Consider the following 14,960-nt stretch of genomic DNA (forward strand, 5'->3'; position numbering starts at 1 on the left):
CCTCACATTTAAGAACTCCTGCTAGATATAATAACACAATCAAAGCCTTGACTTCTATTAAACCTGTGTTATCTTTTTCACGTGATATTGTTCACGGTTTACTTTAATGTGTTTATTTGTGCACTCGACAACTCTATTCAACATGGCATCAGAAAAAAAAGTAGTTAAAAATTTCTATCTTCGTTAGTGACATTTTTGCACCATTAAAATTCTTTAGTGACATTTTTACACTAGGCATATGTTTTATATAGTAATACAGTGCCTGTGTATAAAATGTTTGGCACATAATGTATTGTCTTTGTCAATCATTGTAGGAGTATGAATTTCAAGCATATTATTTTAGTTCAGCATATTAGTATATCATTAGTTGTCACCTAAACTCTGCCACGTAAGGTCCTACCTTCAAATTTTACAACCAATATGGTTGATGTCATGTGATGCCAGGAGTTAATCTGGAAATATTTTTAATATCCTTTAAAAATCTGACAATATAATGTAACCTCAACATTTTAAAACAACTCAAGGGTATTTACCCGTCTATTTTGGTGGCTTAAATCATGTAAACCTGTAATACCACTGATGATGGAATATTGATTCCGAAAACTTTTTGTTGTGATATAACCCGTTTTAGGAATTTTAAATAAACGTTTTACAAGATAATAGTCTAAGAGCTAGTGAACCCTCCGACTAACGGTCGTCCTGTAAGGCTAGAAATTTTTCTAGTGATAATTCATAGCACACCAAGGCTAAAAACCATGACCTGGCAGGCCTCAGTGGTGCACGTGTTTCTACCAGGTGAATCGAAAAGTGCAAATTTAGGGGGTAAAATAAACTTTCTCCTTTAAGGTTTAAATTTAAGTATGTGTTTGAGTAAGCCATTTAGAAGAAATGTGTACAATGACAGGCGATTCTGAAGAGCATAAGACCTTGCCAGGCGAGGGGAAAGGTTAGGGGTTTTTCCTAAAATTATTCTTTTTGTATCGAACTAATTTTTTTTAGATTTTTTGAATCATTCCAAACAGAAAACGTCTTTAGTGATTTTTCTCTTAAGTTAACAGTTTTTGTTATATAAGCGATTGAAACTTTTGAAAATTTTGAAAATTGCGAAATCGACCATTTTTAACCGTAAATCGGACATTTATCTAAAAATTTCAATGTTGCCAAGATACGTAGATATTCTTTAAACATTGATTGATGAAATCCCGCAGAGTTTTTTGCAATAAAATATCGAAAACCCGTTTGTTTTTTTAATTGCTAATCAAGCGGGTGCGACACTGTAGTATAAGTGAGGACGTTTGAGTTTGCGTAAATTTATTATCTAGAGAATGCACAAATTTCAAGAGAAATCCTCAGACGGGTCGATTTTTATTTTTAAATTAGGACTTTTTGTCATATATATAATACTAGTGACGTCATCAATCTGAGCGTGATGACGTAATCGACGATTTTTTAAATAAGAGTAGGGGTTGTGTAATAGCTCATTTGAAAGGTTATTGAATTTTCTATTCACTAATATAAACATTAACATAATTATTTATACAGGGTGTACAAAACATTTTTTTTTATTAAATTAACTTTGATTAAATTTGACAAATAGAAGAAAATTTTTTTTTGTACACCCTCTATAAATAATTATGTTAATGTTTATATTACTGAATAGGGAATTAAATAACCTTTCAAATGAGCTATCACACAGCCCCTACTCTTATTTAAAAAAATCATCGATTACGTCATCACGCCCAGATGGATGACGTCACTAGTATTATATACATATGCCAAAAAGCCCTAATTCAAAAATAAAAATCGACTTGTTTGAAGATTTTACTTGAAATTTGCCCATTCTCGAGATAATGAATTTATGCAAACTCAAACGTCCTCACTTATACTATAGTGTCGCACCCGCTTGATAAGCAAGTAAAAAAAAACAAAGGGGTTTTCGATATTTTATTGAAAAAGACTGTTCGGGATTTCATCAATCAATGTTTAAAGAATATGTACGTACCTTGGCACCATTGAAATTTTTAGATAAATGTCCGATTTAAGGTTAAAAATGGCCGATTTTCGCAATTTTCAAAATTTTCAATCGCTTATATAACAAAAACTATTAACTTAAGAGAAAAATAACTAAAGACGTTTTCTGTTTGGAATGATTCAAAAAACCTAAAAAAAATTGTTCGATGCAAAAAGAATAATTTTAGGAAAAACCCCTAATTTTTCCCGTCGCCTGGCAAGGTCAGAATCGCCTGTCATTGTACACATTTCTTCTAAATGACCTACTCAAGCACTTACTTAAATTTAAACCTTACAGGAGAAAGTTTATTTTACCCCCTAAATTTGCACTTTTCGATTCACTTTGTAGATACACGTGCACCGCTGATGCCTGCCAGGTCATGGTTTTTAGCCTTGGTGTGCTATGAATTATCACTAGAAAAATTTCTAGCCTTACAGGACGACCGTTAGTCGGAGGGTTCACTAGCTCTTAGACTATAAGGTTTTTATGGTATACAGCCAGTTACAGGAATTTTTCTTGTGATATTTTTGCATATTATTTTCTTCTCAATCAGAAATTTCCTGCCTGGTATTATCAGAAATGTCGATTTCAACTTCATAAACTTCATTTAAATCTTCTTCTTTATCATCGAAATCAATTGGTTCCTGAATATCATCTTTAGCCAAGACTTCCTGCATAAGCTTTTCTAAATATTTTTGTTCCCTTTTCCAAGAACACATAGTATTTTTTACAAACTATTTTTAAATAAAAAACAATACCATTACTTTTCAAAATGTTAAAAAACGCGAATATAAAAGTAATCTTCGCCCCACAAGCTTGGTACACAAATGCTCTCAAGGTGGACTCTCAGTCCGCATCAATAAATACTGACCGAGCAAGCGAACGTTTTGAGGATAAACTTTATACCAATGCAAATAAACACAATGTAAGAGAGTATTAGCACGCATTTAGTCGTTCGACTGCGAATTAGGGAGTTATGGTCAAATTTTAAAAATTGTTGAGTGAGAGTCCGTGTACGTGCTTTGGAAGGTTAAATTGGAGTGATTCTTGCCCTGGCTTAGAGGTGAAAGTGAAATAATCCAAAATGACGGAAAAATTTCCAAACAAACATAAAATAGTTATTTATGAAACAGTAGTTCGTGAAGTATGCTTTTTGCGCAAGCAAGCGATGTATAGCACTCGCACCGCTCGTGCTCTAAACATGTGCCCAAAAATTACTTCACGCACAGTTACATACAATATTTTATCTACGATACACAAATAAAGAAACTGCAACTCCTCTTCACTGGAGTACATTTTTATTCCATAATTTTTAGAACGTTGACATTTAAAGATTCCAACTTCTTTAAAATCACAAAACTATCAAAACTTTTGTTGTAATTTATTGCTCAGATGTCATCACCATGAAACACAAAAGTTAAGGATACATATTTGATTTTATGAAAGTGTGTAAAGAAACAGTACGAAAAATTAAATCCCATTTAAAATACATTGTTACTTCAAGTACACTTTAAACCCTTCACGCACTGCTATCTATAATGACAGTTTTCACAAACTTAAAACTTATGCATAATATGAGATAGAGTAGATAATAGTTATTTTCCTAACTAGTGCGGAAAGTGATACTTTCACGCACGAGACTGCCGTTGACCCGAACGACGCGAAAGCGGAGTTCGGGCAAGCAGTCGAGTGCGGGGAAGACACTTTCCGCATGAGTTAAGAACACTATTTTTTCTAGGGCCGTACGTTTGGAAAAAGCCACAAAAAATAGAGTTATATCAATTTTTATTTAATAGTGAAAATACACAAATTAATTCTTTGACAAGGTTGTCAAAACCAAACTTTCAATATAATGGGTTACCACAACGACGATATTGGTTTCCATGACGACGATTCAAAACCACTGTAATTGTCTACTGATTCTATTATGTCACTACTATCTATTATGTCAAAATAAGTTTATTTCATCGAATTATCGCGCTACTTTCATTAAAACATGAACACAATAAAATAAATTTGAAATAAATTAGTGAATAATATCTAAATATTAGTTTATTGCAGGTATTATAATATATTATAATGCCAATATTATAAGGTATTTTACTTTCCCGCGCGCCGTGCGGGAAAATTTACTTTTACGCACGCCGTGCGGGAAAGTGCAAGTTTCTACAGATTACACCAAACTAAAAAGACAGATTACACCCAATAAAGTCACTAGAAAAATAACCAAATATATCTTCTTTTTGTGGTTGATCATATCAGCCCTCAACGGAATCTATAAATATTATATTATATTAATACGTCACTAAAGAGCTCTAAAAATAACTGCTTTTTATATAAAAGCTGACTAAAAATCTAAAAATTAAAGGAATAACACTAACTAATTAAAGGATATAACTTTATAAATGTCATTAGTGTCAAAATTTTATATCAGTGGAGTAAACTTGCCTGCGGTTGGACCAATTACAAACGAGCATTACAGCGTGGTAAATTTGAATCACTCCTCTTGGTTGAAAAACAAACCATAGGGCCTTTCAACAACAGTCATTTGTTTCGAGCTTCTCTCATGTGTCGTATAATATGAAGATATCTACGTCATACGTCTTTGGTTTATATCATTGGTATATACAAATAACGTATGACGTAGATATATTAATATTAGACAACACATGACAGAAGCTCGAAACAAATGACAATCGATGAAAAGCCCTCTTTACGCACATTGTAAACCCTTCACGTGTGCTTCACTGTTTGTTGGCACACATATATAAGCAAATATCCTTAACTGTCGCGTTGTCATGGTGATGACATATGAGCAATAAATTAAAACAAAAGTTTTGACAGTTTTGTGGTTTGAAAGGAGTATGAATTTTTATGTCAAAGTTCTAAAAATGTAGAATAGAAATGTGTTCGAGTGACGAGGAGTAGCAGTTTTTTTATTTGTTTAACGTAGATAACATATTGTATGAAACTATGCGTGCAGTACGTTTTGCGTACTTACGCGATGTGTAGCACTCGCACCGCTCGTCCTGTAAACACCGCGTGCGTGCGCAAAAAGCATACTTCACGAACTGTTTCATAATAATTATTTTTTTCTACGAGCGTGCAAAAATGTCTACTTTCGCGCACGCAGTTTAGTTTAGAAAGTTTTATTTTTCCGCACCCGTGTTACTTTTCCGCACGCGGTTTTTACTTTTCCGCACGCGTGTTAATTTAGATATGTTAACATGGCCGTAAAGTAATTATAATACATGCAATAAACTAATATTTAGATATTATTTACTAATTTATTTCAAATATATCTTATTGTGTTCCTGTTTTAATGAAATTAACGCGACAATTCGATGAAATAAAATTATTTTGACATAATATTCGAAAGTCAAATCGGTAGACAATAACAGTCGTTTTGAATCATCGTCATGGAAACCAAGGATCGTCGGGGCGGAGGTAAATTCCTCACCAACCAGTAAAAACATATAATCCGACAGGAATTTTCCTCACCAAATTTAAAGGTTCCTATTAATCCGGTAGGTATTTTCCTCACCAACTCACTCAGGTAATAAAATAAAAATGTAGGTTTAATTTAAGAATGTCTATTATGAAAGTATCCGAAATCCGAATACAAGACATTAATTTCCTTACATTATAATAATAGTTTATAATATAGATAATATGCAAGACATATAAATTATTATTTAATATTTACTGTAATAAGACAGACACTTTACAAAATCCATTCTGGTCATTTGATTAGACTGATATCTTATTAATAAATTTACTACATTTTTCAATTTCAGTTTAACTTGTTTATCTTTGATAGGTTTTGCAATATGCAAACCTTAAATTTTAACATACGTATCTACCTGAAATTCTTTAACTTTTTCAAAGAAAATATATATGGATGGATGCGTATTACAAAACGATAAACTATAATGCGAATGAAAAGATTCGCAAGCATTCGTAATACGAATAACAGAAGAATTTGCCTCTGTCCACAAATATGGGGAGAATATGGCATTTTCGTCTATATAAGTTTCAACTAAATAATCAACATATTCATATCTATCTTAAATTTCATTTCCTGGTTTGCATGACATTAAATCAAACACAAAATAATCTGATACGCCTTCTGGTTTTATATGTAAGGCCAAAAGTATGTTTGATCCACTTGCCTCTTTCAGAATCATTTTTATATTCTGATATTAAATCAAGAGACCAAGACATTTCTATACCAAGCTTAGTGTAGGTGAAATTTACAACCATGTATTTCAGTGTCCCGACACATGTCAATGATTGCTATCCCTTTTCAAAATCTTCAAAAATTTTACTAGCATTAAACTCAATTTTGAGAGCTTTAAAAATTTCTGATTTTAACAAATAAAAAATATTGTTGTAAATTTCTGTTTTTTTGTTTGGCAATAAACAGTATAATAAAGAAATATAATGCCCATTAATTAGCCCATGAATAATGAATAATTGTAATGTGCCATTTATATAATAAAATTCAATGTAGCTAAAAGTCTTATATTTGTTTCACAAATAAATACAATTATCCTATTTTTGACACAGTTTATAAAGAGAAAATTTTCCCTCTTGGTTGTTTTTTGAGCACACCCCGTCACAAATTCTTGAACCTCATCAATATTGGAAGGAAGTCGACCAGGCATCATTTTTCGTCGATAATTATATATTTTTTCTTATGTAACTGACAAAAATCGTAGTAATTGTTTTAGACAAATTAGCTGCAAGTGCTTGGCGTATAATTTTTGCTGGTTTTTCAATTCTCTTCGGCTTTACGTTTACAATATGTAGTTAGAAACAATTTTTCGATCTAACTTCTGACAATCTGGTCCATGAGTATGTTATCGGCTACTTCTAGATATTGTAAAAGTTACACCAATAGTAAAAAATTTCGCACTACAAGTTGTTTTATCCTCCAGAACACTTCTTCAATTTTTAAAACTTTCACTTTATAAAAAACAAAATTTTCAAATACCAATACCGCGTAAGGTTTACCGCGATCACTTTCTATTAAACATGCCATTTTTGTCAAAATTCCAATTGTGACTAAAAATAAAATACTATAATTAATTAATTAATTATTATATTTAAAGGTACACCGCTTCGCGTCGTTCGGCAAACTGCAGTCGCGTGCGGAAAAGAATGACTTTCTGCACTTGTTAGGAAAATAACTATTGTCACTTAAACAAGTAAATGATTTTAAATGAACAAAACAATAACTTGAAAACAATATAACAAAAATGTATTACCAACAGTTCTAATTTTTTTCTGCTTTGTTTTTAGTGTGAAGTATGGTTTATATGATGTTGATTTCACCAGTCCAGATTTAACAAGGGCGGCAAAACCATCAGCTCAATACTATAAGGAGGTTATTTTAACTAGATGTGCTACTATCGTTGGCTGTTTTAATGATTAACTTGTGAATGATATACAATAACTATGTTATTATTAATATGTTAAATAAAATTTTAATTTTAATTTAAGTTTTTATTATCTTTTTGTTAAGTTCTAAATGAAGTTAGATTATGGCATAATGTTTTATTTATATCTACTATTTTATTTATATTATTATATATAGACGCACACAACAAATAACACAAATGTATAAAAAATATTATACAGAAATATTATTCATAAGTATTAAAAGTATTTTCAAACATCAATATAAAACAAAATCATAATCCATAATAACAAAATTATTTTTATCTACTCTATGTCATATTATGTATAAGTTTTTAGTTTGTGAAAACTCTCATTATAGATAGCAGTGCGTAAAGGGTTTAAAGTGTGCGCGAAGTAACAATGTATTTTAAATGGGATTTACTTTTTCGCACTGTTTTTGACACACTTTTATCATCTTTTATATAATCAAATGTCCTTAACTTTCGTGTTGTCATGGTGATGACATATGAGCAATAAATTACAACAAAAGTTTTGACAGTTTTGTGGTTTGAAAGGAGTTTGAATTTTTAATTGTCAAAGTTCTAAAAACTGTAGGATAGAAATGAATTCCAGTGACGAATAGTACCTAAGTTTTTTTATTTGTTTATCGTAGATAAAATATTGTGTAAAACTATGCGTGAAGTAATTTTTGCGAACCTACGCGATGTATAGCACTCGCGCCGCTGTCGCTCGTGCTCTAAACATCGCGTTCGTTTGCAAAAAGCAGACTTCACGAACTGTTTTATAAATAGCTATTTTGAATTCATACAACTAAATCAAGATCTCAATTTGTAGCCTAGTAAATGACCATTTTGGAGTGTAATTTAGTCACTACAATTTTGCTTAAAAATTTGGATTTGGGTTCTACTTACCCTCCACTTCAAAGTTGGACTTGTGCCATTTGTTGCTTTTACTTGCTGGATGAAAGTCAAAACCTTTCGGGGGTGAACAAACAAACGTTTAAAATTGTTAAATTGGCTAATTCCAAGCAACTTTTTTTTATAGTTTGTTAACACTAAGTCAATACTTTTCGAGTTATTTGCGAGTGAAAATGTTTATCTGTCAACAAATAACTCAAAAAGTAAATATTTTATCGAAAAAATATTCGTAGCAAAAATGTAGCTTATAAAAAAACGAACAAATGGTTTTGGTAGGGGAGCAAAGTATGCTAAATGTGCAGTCACTCGAGCGCTTTGGGGACCTATTGGGTTGTGACGAGTAGGTCATAAAACCAAAAAAAGTTAAGTAAAGTTTTCCATTTTAGTGGGCGCTTGCCATTTTTTAATTTAATTTTCCATTTCCAACAATCGTCTTTTCCGATTATAACGCCATCTATCTATAATTCGAAAAAATGTTTCGAATAAAAGTTATTTATTTTTACGTAAGGAATCCAAATCTGCAATAAAAAATGAGGGCTCCTATTTAAGATTTTAAAGTAACCCCCCACCCCACATCCATGGGGGGTCGTGTTTGGTGCCATTCGATAGATTTTTCAAAAATATTGAATAAGTGTATTTTACAGTTTTTCGATCTGATGTTCATTTCGCGAAATATCGCGGGATTCGTATTTAAAATATTAAATTTACCCCCCACCTCTCTCCGTAGAAAGTCGTGTTTGGTATCAATCGATAGATTTTTAAAAAATATTGGGCACATGTTTTTTAGTTTTTCGATCTGTCATTCATTTCGCGAAATATTCGCTTTTTTCTTGTGAAATTTTGGGACTCAATCGTCAGATTTTTGAAATATACACTCTTTTGCATGTACTTAACTTACCTTATCTTAATCTGACAATTTCAAGTTTTTTAAGGATAGATTTTTTTTTTCGGGCCCCCCTTAACGAACTCCCCTGTGTTAAGAGCCAATATATGGTAGAGGTACATCTGCAGGGTACCAGGTTTCTCCCCATATACTAATCTGACGCGCTCGAGTAACTGCAAAAATCCCCGCTTGGGCTCCCCTACCAGTCTGTAGAGCCAGGAAAAGCAAAGTTATAGCTCACGAAAAATACGTTCTTATTGTTCAAATTCCACATCGAATATTTCAATCGAAATTCAATATCGAAGACTCATTAAAACTTTTTTTAAAGTGTATTTACAAAAATTGGTTTATAGTAAAATATAATGTTTTTTAGTTTTGGAAAAAATGCTTGTTTTCAAAATAACTTAAAAAGTATTAGTGAAACAAAAAATCTCAAAACATTAAAAAATGTAGGCTTTTGCTTTTATATACAGGGTGAGTCATGAGGAACTGTACATACTCGTGCCTCGTATAGAGGCCCCTATGGGGAAATAACAAATGACCATTAAAAAGTGTCTGCTCCCATTGTTTAATAATATATAGGGCGAGTTTCGCATTTTGACAGAAATTTGTATTCGTCATAATTTTTGAACGGTCAGATCGATGTGTCTCTTATTTTGGTCAACCGTTACACTAACGCCACCTAATCAACTGATTTATTCAAACTAGAAAAAAATCAGGTCCGGCTTTAAAAAAATTAGTTCGTTTTTGTCTTAGAAAAATTTCACCCTGTTGAAAACCTTGCTTTTTGAAAACTCTAATATGAATTTTACAAATTAGACAAATAGGCAATTAAAATAACATATTTATTTTTTTCCGCACACGATTGCTTAATTTTTTATAAAAAAATCAAATTTGATTATGAATTAAAAGTTTGGTTAAGTGAACCATAGATTTAACAAAATTAACTTTTTTTACCAAAATTAATTTTTTTTGAACAAATATTTAATTTATGTTACCACCAATCAACTGATTTATTCAAACAAGAACAAAATCAGGCCCGGATTTAAAAAATAATTTCGTTTTGTTCTTAGAAAAAATTTCACCCTGTATACGCTTTTTGAAAACTCTAATATTATTTTTACAAATTAGACAAATAGGCAATTAATACGGCATATTTATTTTTTCCCCACACGAATATTTAATTTTTTTTTTTTTTAATCAAATTTGACTATGAATAATTAAAAGCTTGGTAACTTGAACCATAGATTTAAAAAAAATACTTTTATTACAAAAATGAATTTTTTTTAACAAATATTTAATTTATGTTATCACCCAATCAACTGATTTATTCAAACTAGAAAAAAATCAGGCACGGATTTAAAAAATTAGTTTGTTTGGGTCTTAGAAAACATTTCACCTTGTATACGTTTTTTGAAAACTCTAATATGAATTTTACAAATAAGAGAAATAGGTAATTAAAATGGCATATTTATTTTTTCCCCACACGATTACTTATTTTTTTATTAAAAAATCAAATTTGACTATGCATAAAAAGTATGGCAAAGCTTTTGCATAGATTTAAAAAAATTAACTTTTTTTACAAAAAATAATTTACAAAAACAACGTTTTTCTTAAAATTAAAAGTTTTGCCATTTTTATTAGATCTAAAACTTCCCATAACACTTCTTTTGGACTCTACAGGTTAACATAGACGTGATCAAATTGATAAATTTTAAATTTTTCCTCCTAATTTTTGCGATTTACAAGTTTGCAACTTTTACAAGAAGAAGACTGAAAGTCTACAACAATTTTCATAGTCTTCACAGTGGTAAGAGGTATGTGCTGTAAAAATTTCAGAAAAAAAATATTAAAATGGAACAGAGTTGTAGCGAGTTAAACCGTGAGTTCATTTTTTTTTCATTTTTAGGTTAAAATTCCGATTTTGACAAATTTGATTTTTTAATAAAAAATTAAATAATCGTGTGGGGAAAAAATAAATATGTCATTTTAATTGCCTATTTGTCTTATCTGTAAAATTCATATTAGAGTTTTCAAAAAGCGTATACAGGGTGAAATTTTTTCTAAGACCAAAACGAACTAATTTTTTAAATACGGACCTGATTTTTCTCTAGTTTGAATAAATCAGTTGATTGGATGGTAACATAAATTACTTATTTGTGCAAAAAAAAATAAATTTTTGTAATAAAAGTTATTTTTTTTAATCTATCGTTCACTTTACCAAACTTTTAATTCATAGTGAAATTTGATTTTTTTTTTATAAAAATTAAGTAATCGTGTGCGGAAAAAAATAAATATGCCATTTTAATTGCCTATTTCTCTAATTTGTAAAATTCATATTAGAGTTTTCAAAAAGCGTATACAGGGTGAAATTTTTTCTAAGACCCAAACAAACTAATTTTTTTAAAGCCGGCCCTGATTTTTTTCTAGTTTGAATAAATTAGTTGATTAGGTGGTAATAGTGTAACGATCTGACACATCGATCTGCCCGTTCAAAAATTATGACGAATACAAATTTGTGTCAAAATGCGAAATTCGCCCTGTATATTATTAAACAATGGGAGCAGACACTTTTTAATGGTCATTTGTTATTCCCCATAGGAGCCTCTATACGAGGTAGGAGTATGTACAGCTCCTCATGACTCACCCTGTATATTGCGGTTTTATTATATTTTTCTGTAGGACAAAAATTGGTTAAGATATGACTGTTCAAAGTTTGCATACACTTGTGATTATTGACTCGTTCAAGCTCTTTTAACTATATTCCTTTCAATAATAAGCACTGTAAACCGGTCAAACTTACAGATTATATTAAAAATACATTAACAGACAAGTAAATTAGATTGTAAATAGTCCAGGCTATATCGTAGCCCTGTTAGGTATATTATTCCGATTCGATTTTTAGCACAATTTTACTCACGAAGAGGTCCTTATAACAAATCCACAGGATGCCAGGCGGTACCGTGGTCGAAAAATTGTTTTTTTGGAAACAATTTTTTTAAACAAATTCACTAAAATAATTTTTTCACTTCGAACAATATTTTTTAGACTGTATGGGTCATTGTGAGTAAAAAAGTTCTCTTGTGATTTTTCTCTAAAATTGATTGCTGTCGAGTTATACGCGAATTAAAATTTGAAAAACGCGAAAATAGTCATCCTTAAGGCTTAATAACTCGGTTAACAATTATTATTATGAAAGTCAGGAAGTGACCAAATCTAAGTTTAAAGTCCCCCTACAAGATCCTGAAGAAATTTGTGTCATTATTGTATTACTAAGCGGTTATTTTTAATTACTAATAATTAGCGCTAAGTGCATATTAGTCGTCTCAGTGGTGAGTGCGAAAGAGATACCGGCCGTCCAATGGTGAATCTCACTCGCACTCAAATTGACGTCTGCCTCAATACGCTCTTTGCGCTTATTGTTAATAATTAAAAATAACAGCTTAGTGTAATAAAATAATGACAAAAATTTCCTTAGGATCTTGTGGGGGGGGGGGAGCTTTAAACTTTTATTTCGCCATTTTCTGACTTTTTCACTCATAATAATAATTTTTAACCGAGTTATTAAGCCTTGAAAATGTTCATTTTCGCATTTTTCAAATTAAAAACTCGACAACAATCAATTTTAGGGAAAAACTACACGATACCTTTTTGCTTCGAACGATCCAGTTGATCTAAAAGAAAATTGTCCGAAGTGAAAAAATGGTTTTTGTGAATTTGTTTAAAAAAAATTGTTGAAACAATTTTTCGACCGCGATACCGCCTGACACCCTGTGGATTTGTTATAATGTAACAACGGAATTTCACCCTGTTGGAATAATGGAAACATAATTGACAAGATGTTAGTATGTCATAGAAGGGGATAATATCGTGTTACAAAATTTGAAGGAAAAGACCACGGTCGCTCAGTTCGGAAGAGATATGGGATGGTTCTTAACGGGGTGTTTACTGATATTCTCTTATTAGCTTATAAATAGATCAAAATAGAAAAGTCAAATAGAAATGAAATAATGGGCGCCACCGATTACCAAAAAAAAAATGGGAACCGAAAATAGAAACATAAAAAGTATAGCTTAAATCAAAAAATAAAAGAAAGATAAATGAAAATATAGTTATCACAAAGGACAAAAACAAATACATAGCTCAAAATAGATCAAAACTTCCTAATAAATTTCTGACTGCGTGCGAAGAGATTAGGTATACCGATATTGGTATGAAAAGTCGCATTCGCCTAAAAGCGGCGAAACGCGGTGGTCCACGGCTTGATAACACCATAATGGTCTAATATTCAGTCTGTTGTAGAACACTCAACTCCACTACTATATCACCAAGACTTCTGAAGTCTAAACTTGCACTCTATCTTGACTACGAACTGAATAAGAACTCCACTGTACTTAAGCTCTTCGGGAACCGTTTTTAGCGGCTTCCGCCGAAGCTCCAGGAACTTGAACTCGCCTCTCTCGATTCCCAAACTTGAATCCCGACTCCTAAAACTTGAATGAATCTCCTCAAATCGAAACCTCCCTTCCACAAACTATTCCATTTCCTTCATTCTACTCTACTCGTCTAATCAACCAATAATAAAAGTCTAATCCTTCCCTCTTCTACCATGTACCAATTAAGAAATTCAAAATACATTTTGGTTTATACCCCCACAACAGCCATCATTATTTCTCGGACAATGGAATACCAGTAAACACTTCAGCCACTATCGAATCTTTCTCATGAAAATCACTCATTCAGGATTTCCGCAGGTGGTCTGTTTGCTGAGAAATTAATAGCTTCTTATCTTTTTTATCGGCTGTAAAATAAACATCCTGCAGTTTTATTGTCGCCAAAAGCAATTAGGTCTTTCAAATAAAACCGCGTTACTCGGTAGAATATAAACAATTCAATTACTTTCAGATAAAAAAATATGAGTATCAATTCTATATCCCTGAGAATATAAGAACGAATTGCTTTCTCGATTTCCTAAGCTCTGAGAATTTCATCGGTTTCCCTCTGAGACACAAACATGCTTTTAACGAATTACGTAATAGACGGTACAATCTCCGAAGCGAATTAAGAATACAGGGTGGAGAGGAAATATATCACACGAAAAAAATAAAAGCTACTGGCTCTTTTGATTAATTAAAACTACCCTGATCTTGACATCGTTTCAATAAAGACCTCTTTTTGAGTAAGTTTGTGCAAAAAAAAAGGAATCGGAATAATTTACCTAACGGGAACGACGATACACGCTGGACTAAAAGCGGTAACGATAATTTCATTTAGATGATTTTGACATTTTTACGATTTAAAAAAGGAAGCAAATTTTATTGCTCTTCCAAATTATAATTACATACTAATATGATTTTAAGATATTGACGAGTCGCTATAATATGATGATTCTGCAGCACACGACGACTGTGGCATCCTGATACTGACCTCGAATTCTATTAGGGTAAAGTTTAATGTGCTCTTGTACTTTTAGTGCCAATTGTTAGGGCCAAGAATTCAGTAGAAGAACGACTTGGTAACCAAAGACCTCAAACTCATTTTTTTTGATATTATCGTTTGTGGTATCAGCTATCTCTTTTAATTGGCTATATATGCGCGAGAGCTGGGCTCTTTTCCTCTTTTTTATTGGATGTAGAGGAGGAGGTATAGATTCACAAAAAGGCTCACCTACAGTACCATTTTGCTCAATATCTGTAGCATCAGCGTGTAAACTATTGCAAACCCG

At 31.6% G+C, this 14,960-nt stretch overlaps 1 protein-coding gene across 3 annotated transcripts in view; it reads left to right on the top strand.

The window, feature by feature from the left end:
- Window positions 1-14,960, top strand: part of LOC126882021 (myrosinase 1-like) — a 247,134-nt gene that overhangs the window by 78,172 nt on the left and 154,002 nt on the right. For 2 of the 3 annotated variants that reach the window (XM_050646800.1, XM_050646812.1), the window contains one exon: window positions 7,316-7,510. The exons of the other annotated variant lie outside the window; for it this stretch is intronic. In XM_050646800.1, coding sequence (XP_050502757.1) covers window positions 7,316-7,448 — 133 coding nt within the window. In that variant the 3' untranslated portion in view covers window positions 7,449-7,510. Of the gene's footprint in view, window positions 1-7,315; window positions 7,511-14,960 lie in introns of those variants that run through there. 3 annotated transcript variants of the gene reach the window in all.

The sequence above is a fragment of the Diabrotica virgifera genome, chromosome 1 (assembly GCF_917563875.1).
Source record: "Diabrotica virgifera virgifera chromosome 1, PGI_DIABVI_V3a".
NCBI classification, from domain to species: domain Eukaryota; kingdom Metazoa; phylum Arthropoda; class Insecta; order Coleoptera; family Chrysomelidae; genus Diabrotica; species Diabrotica virgifera.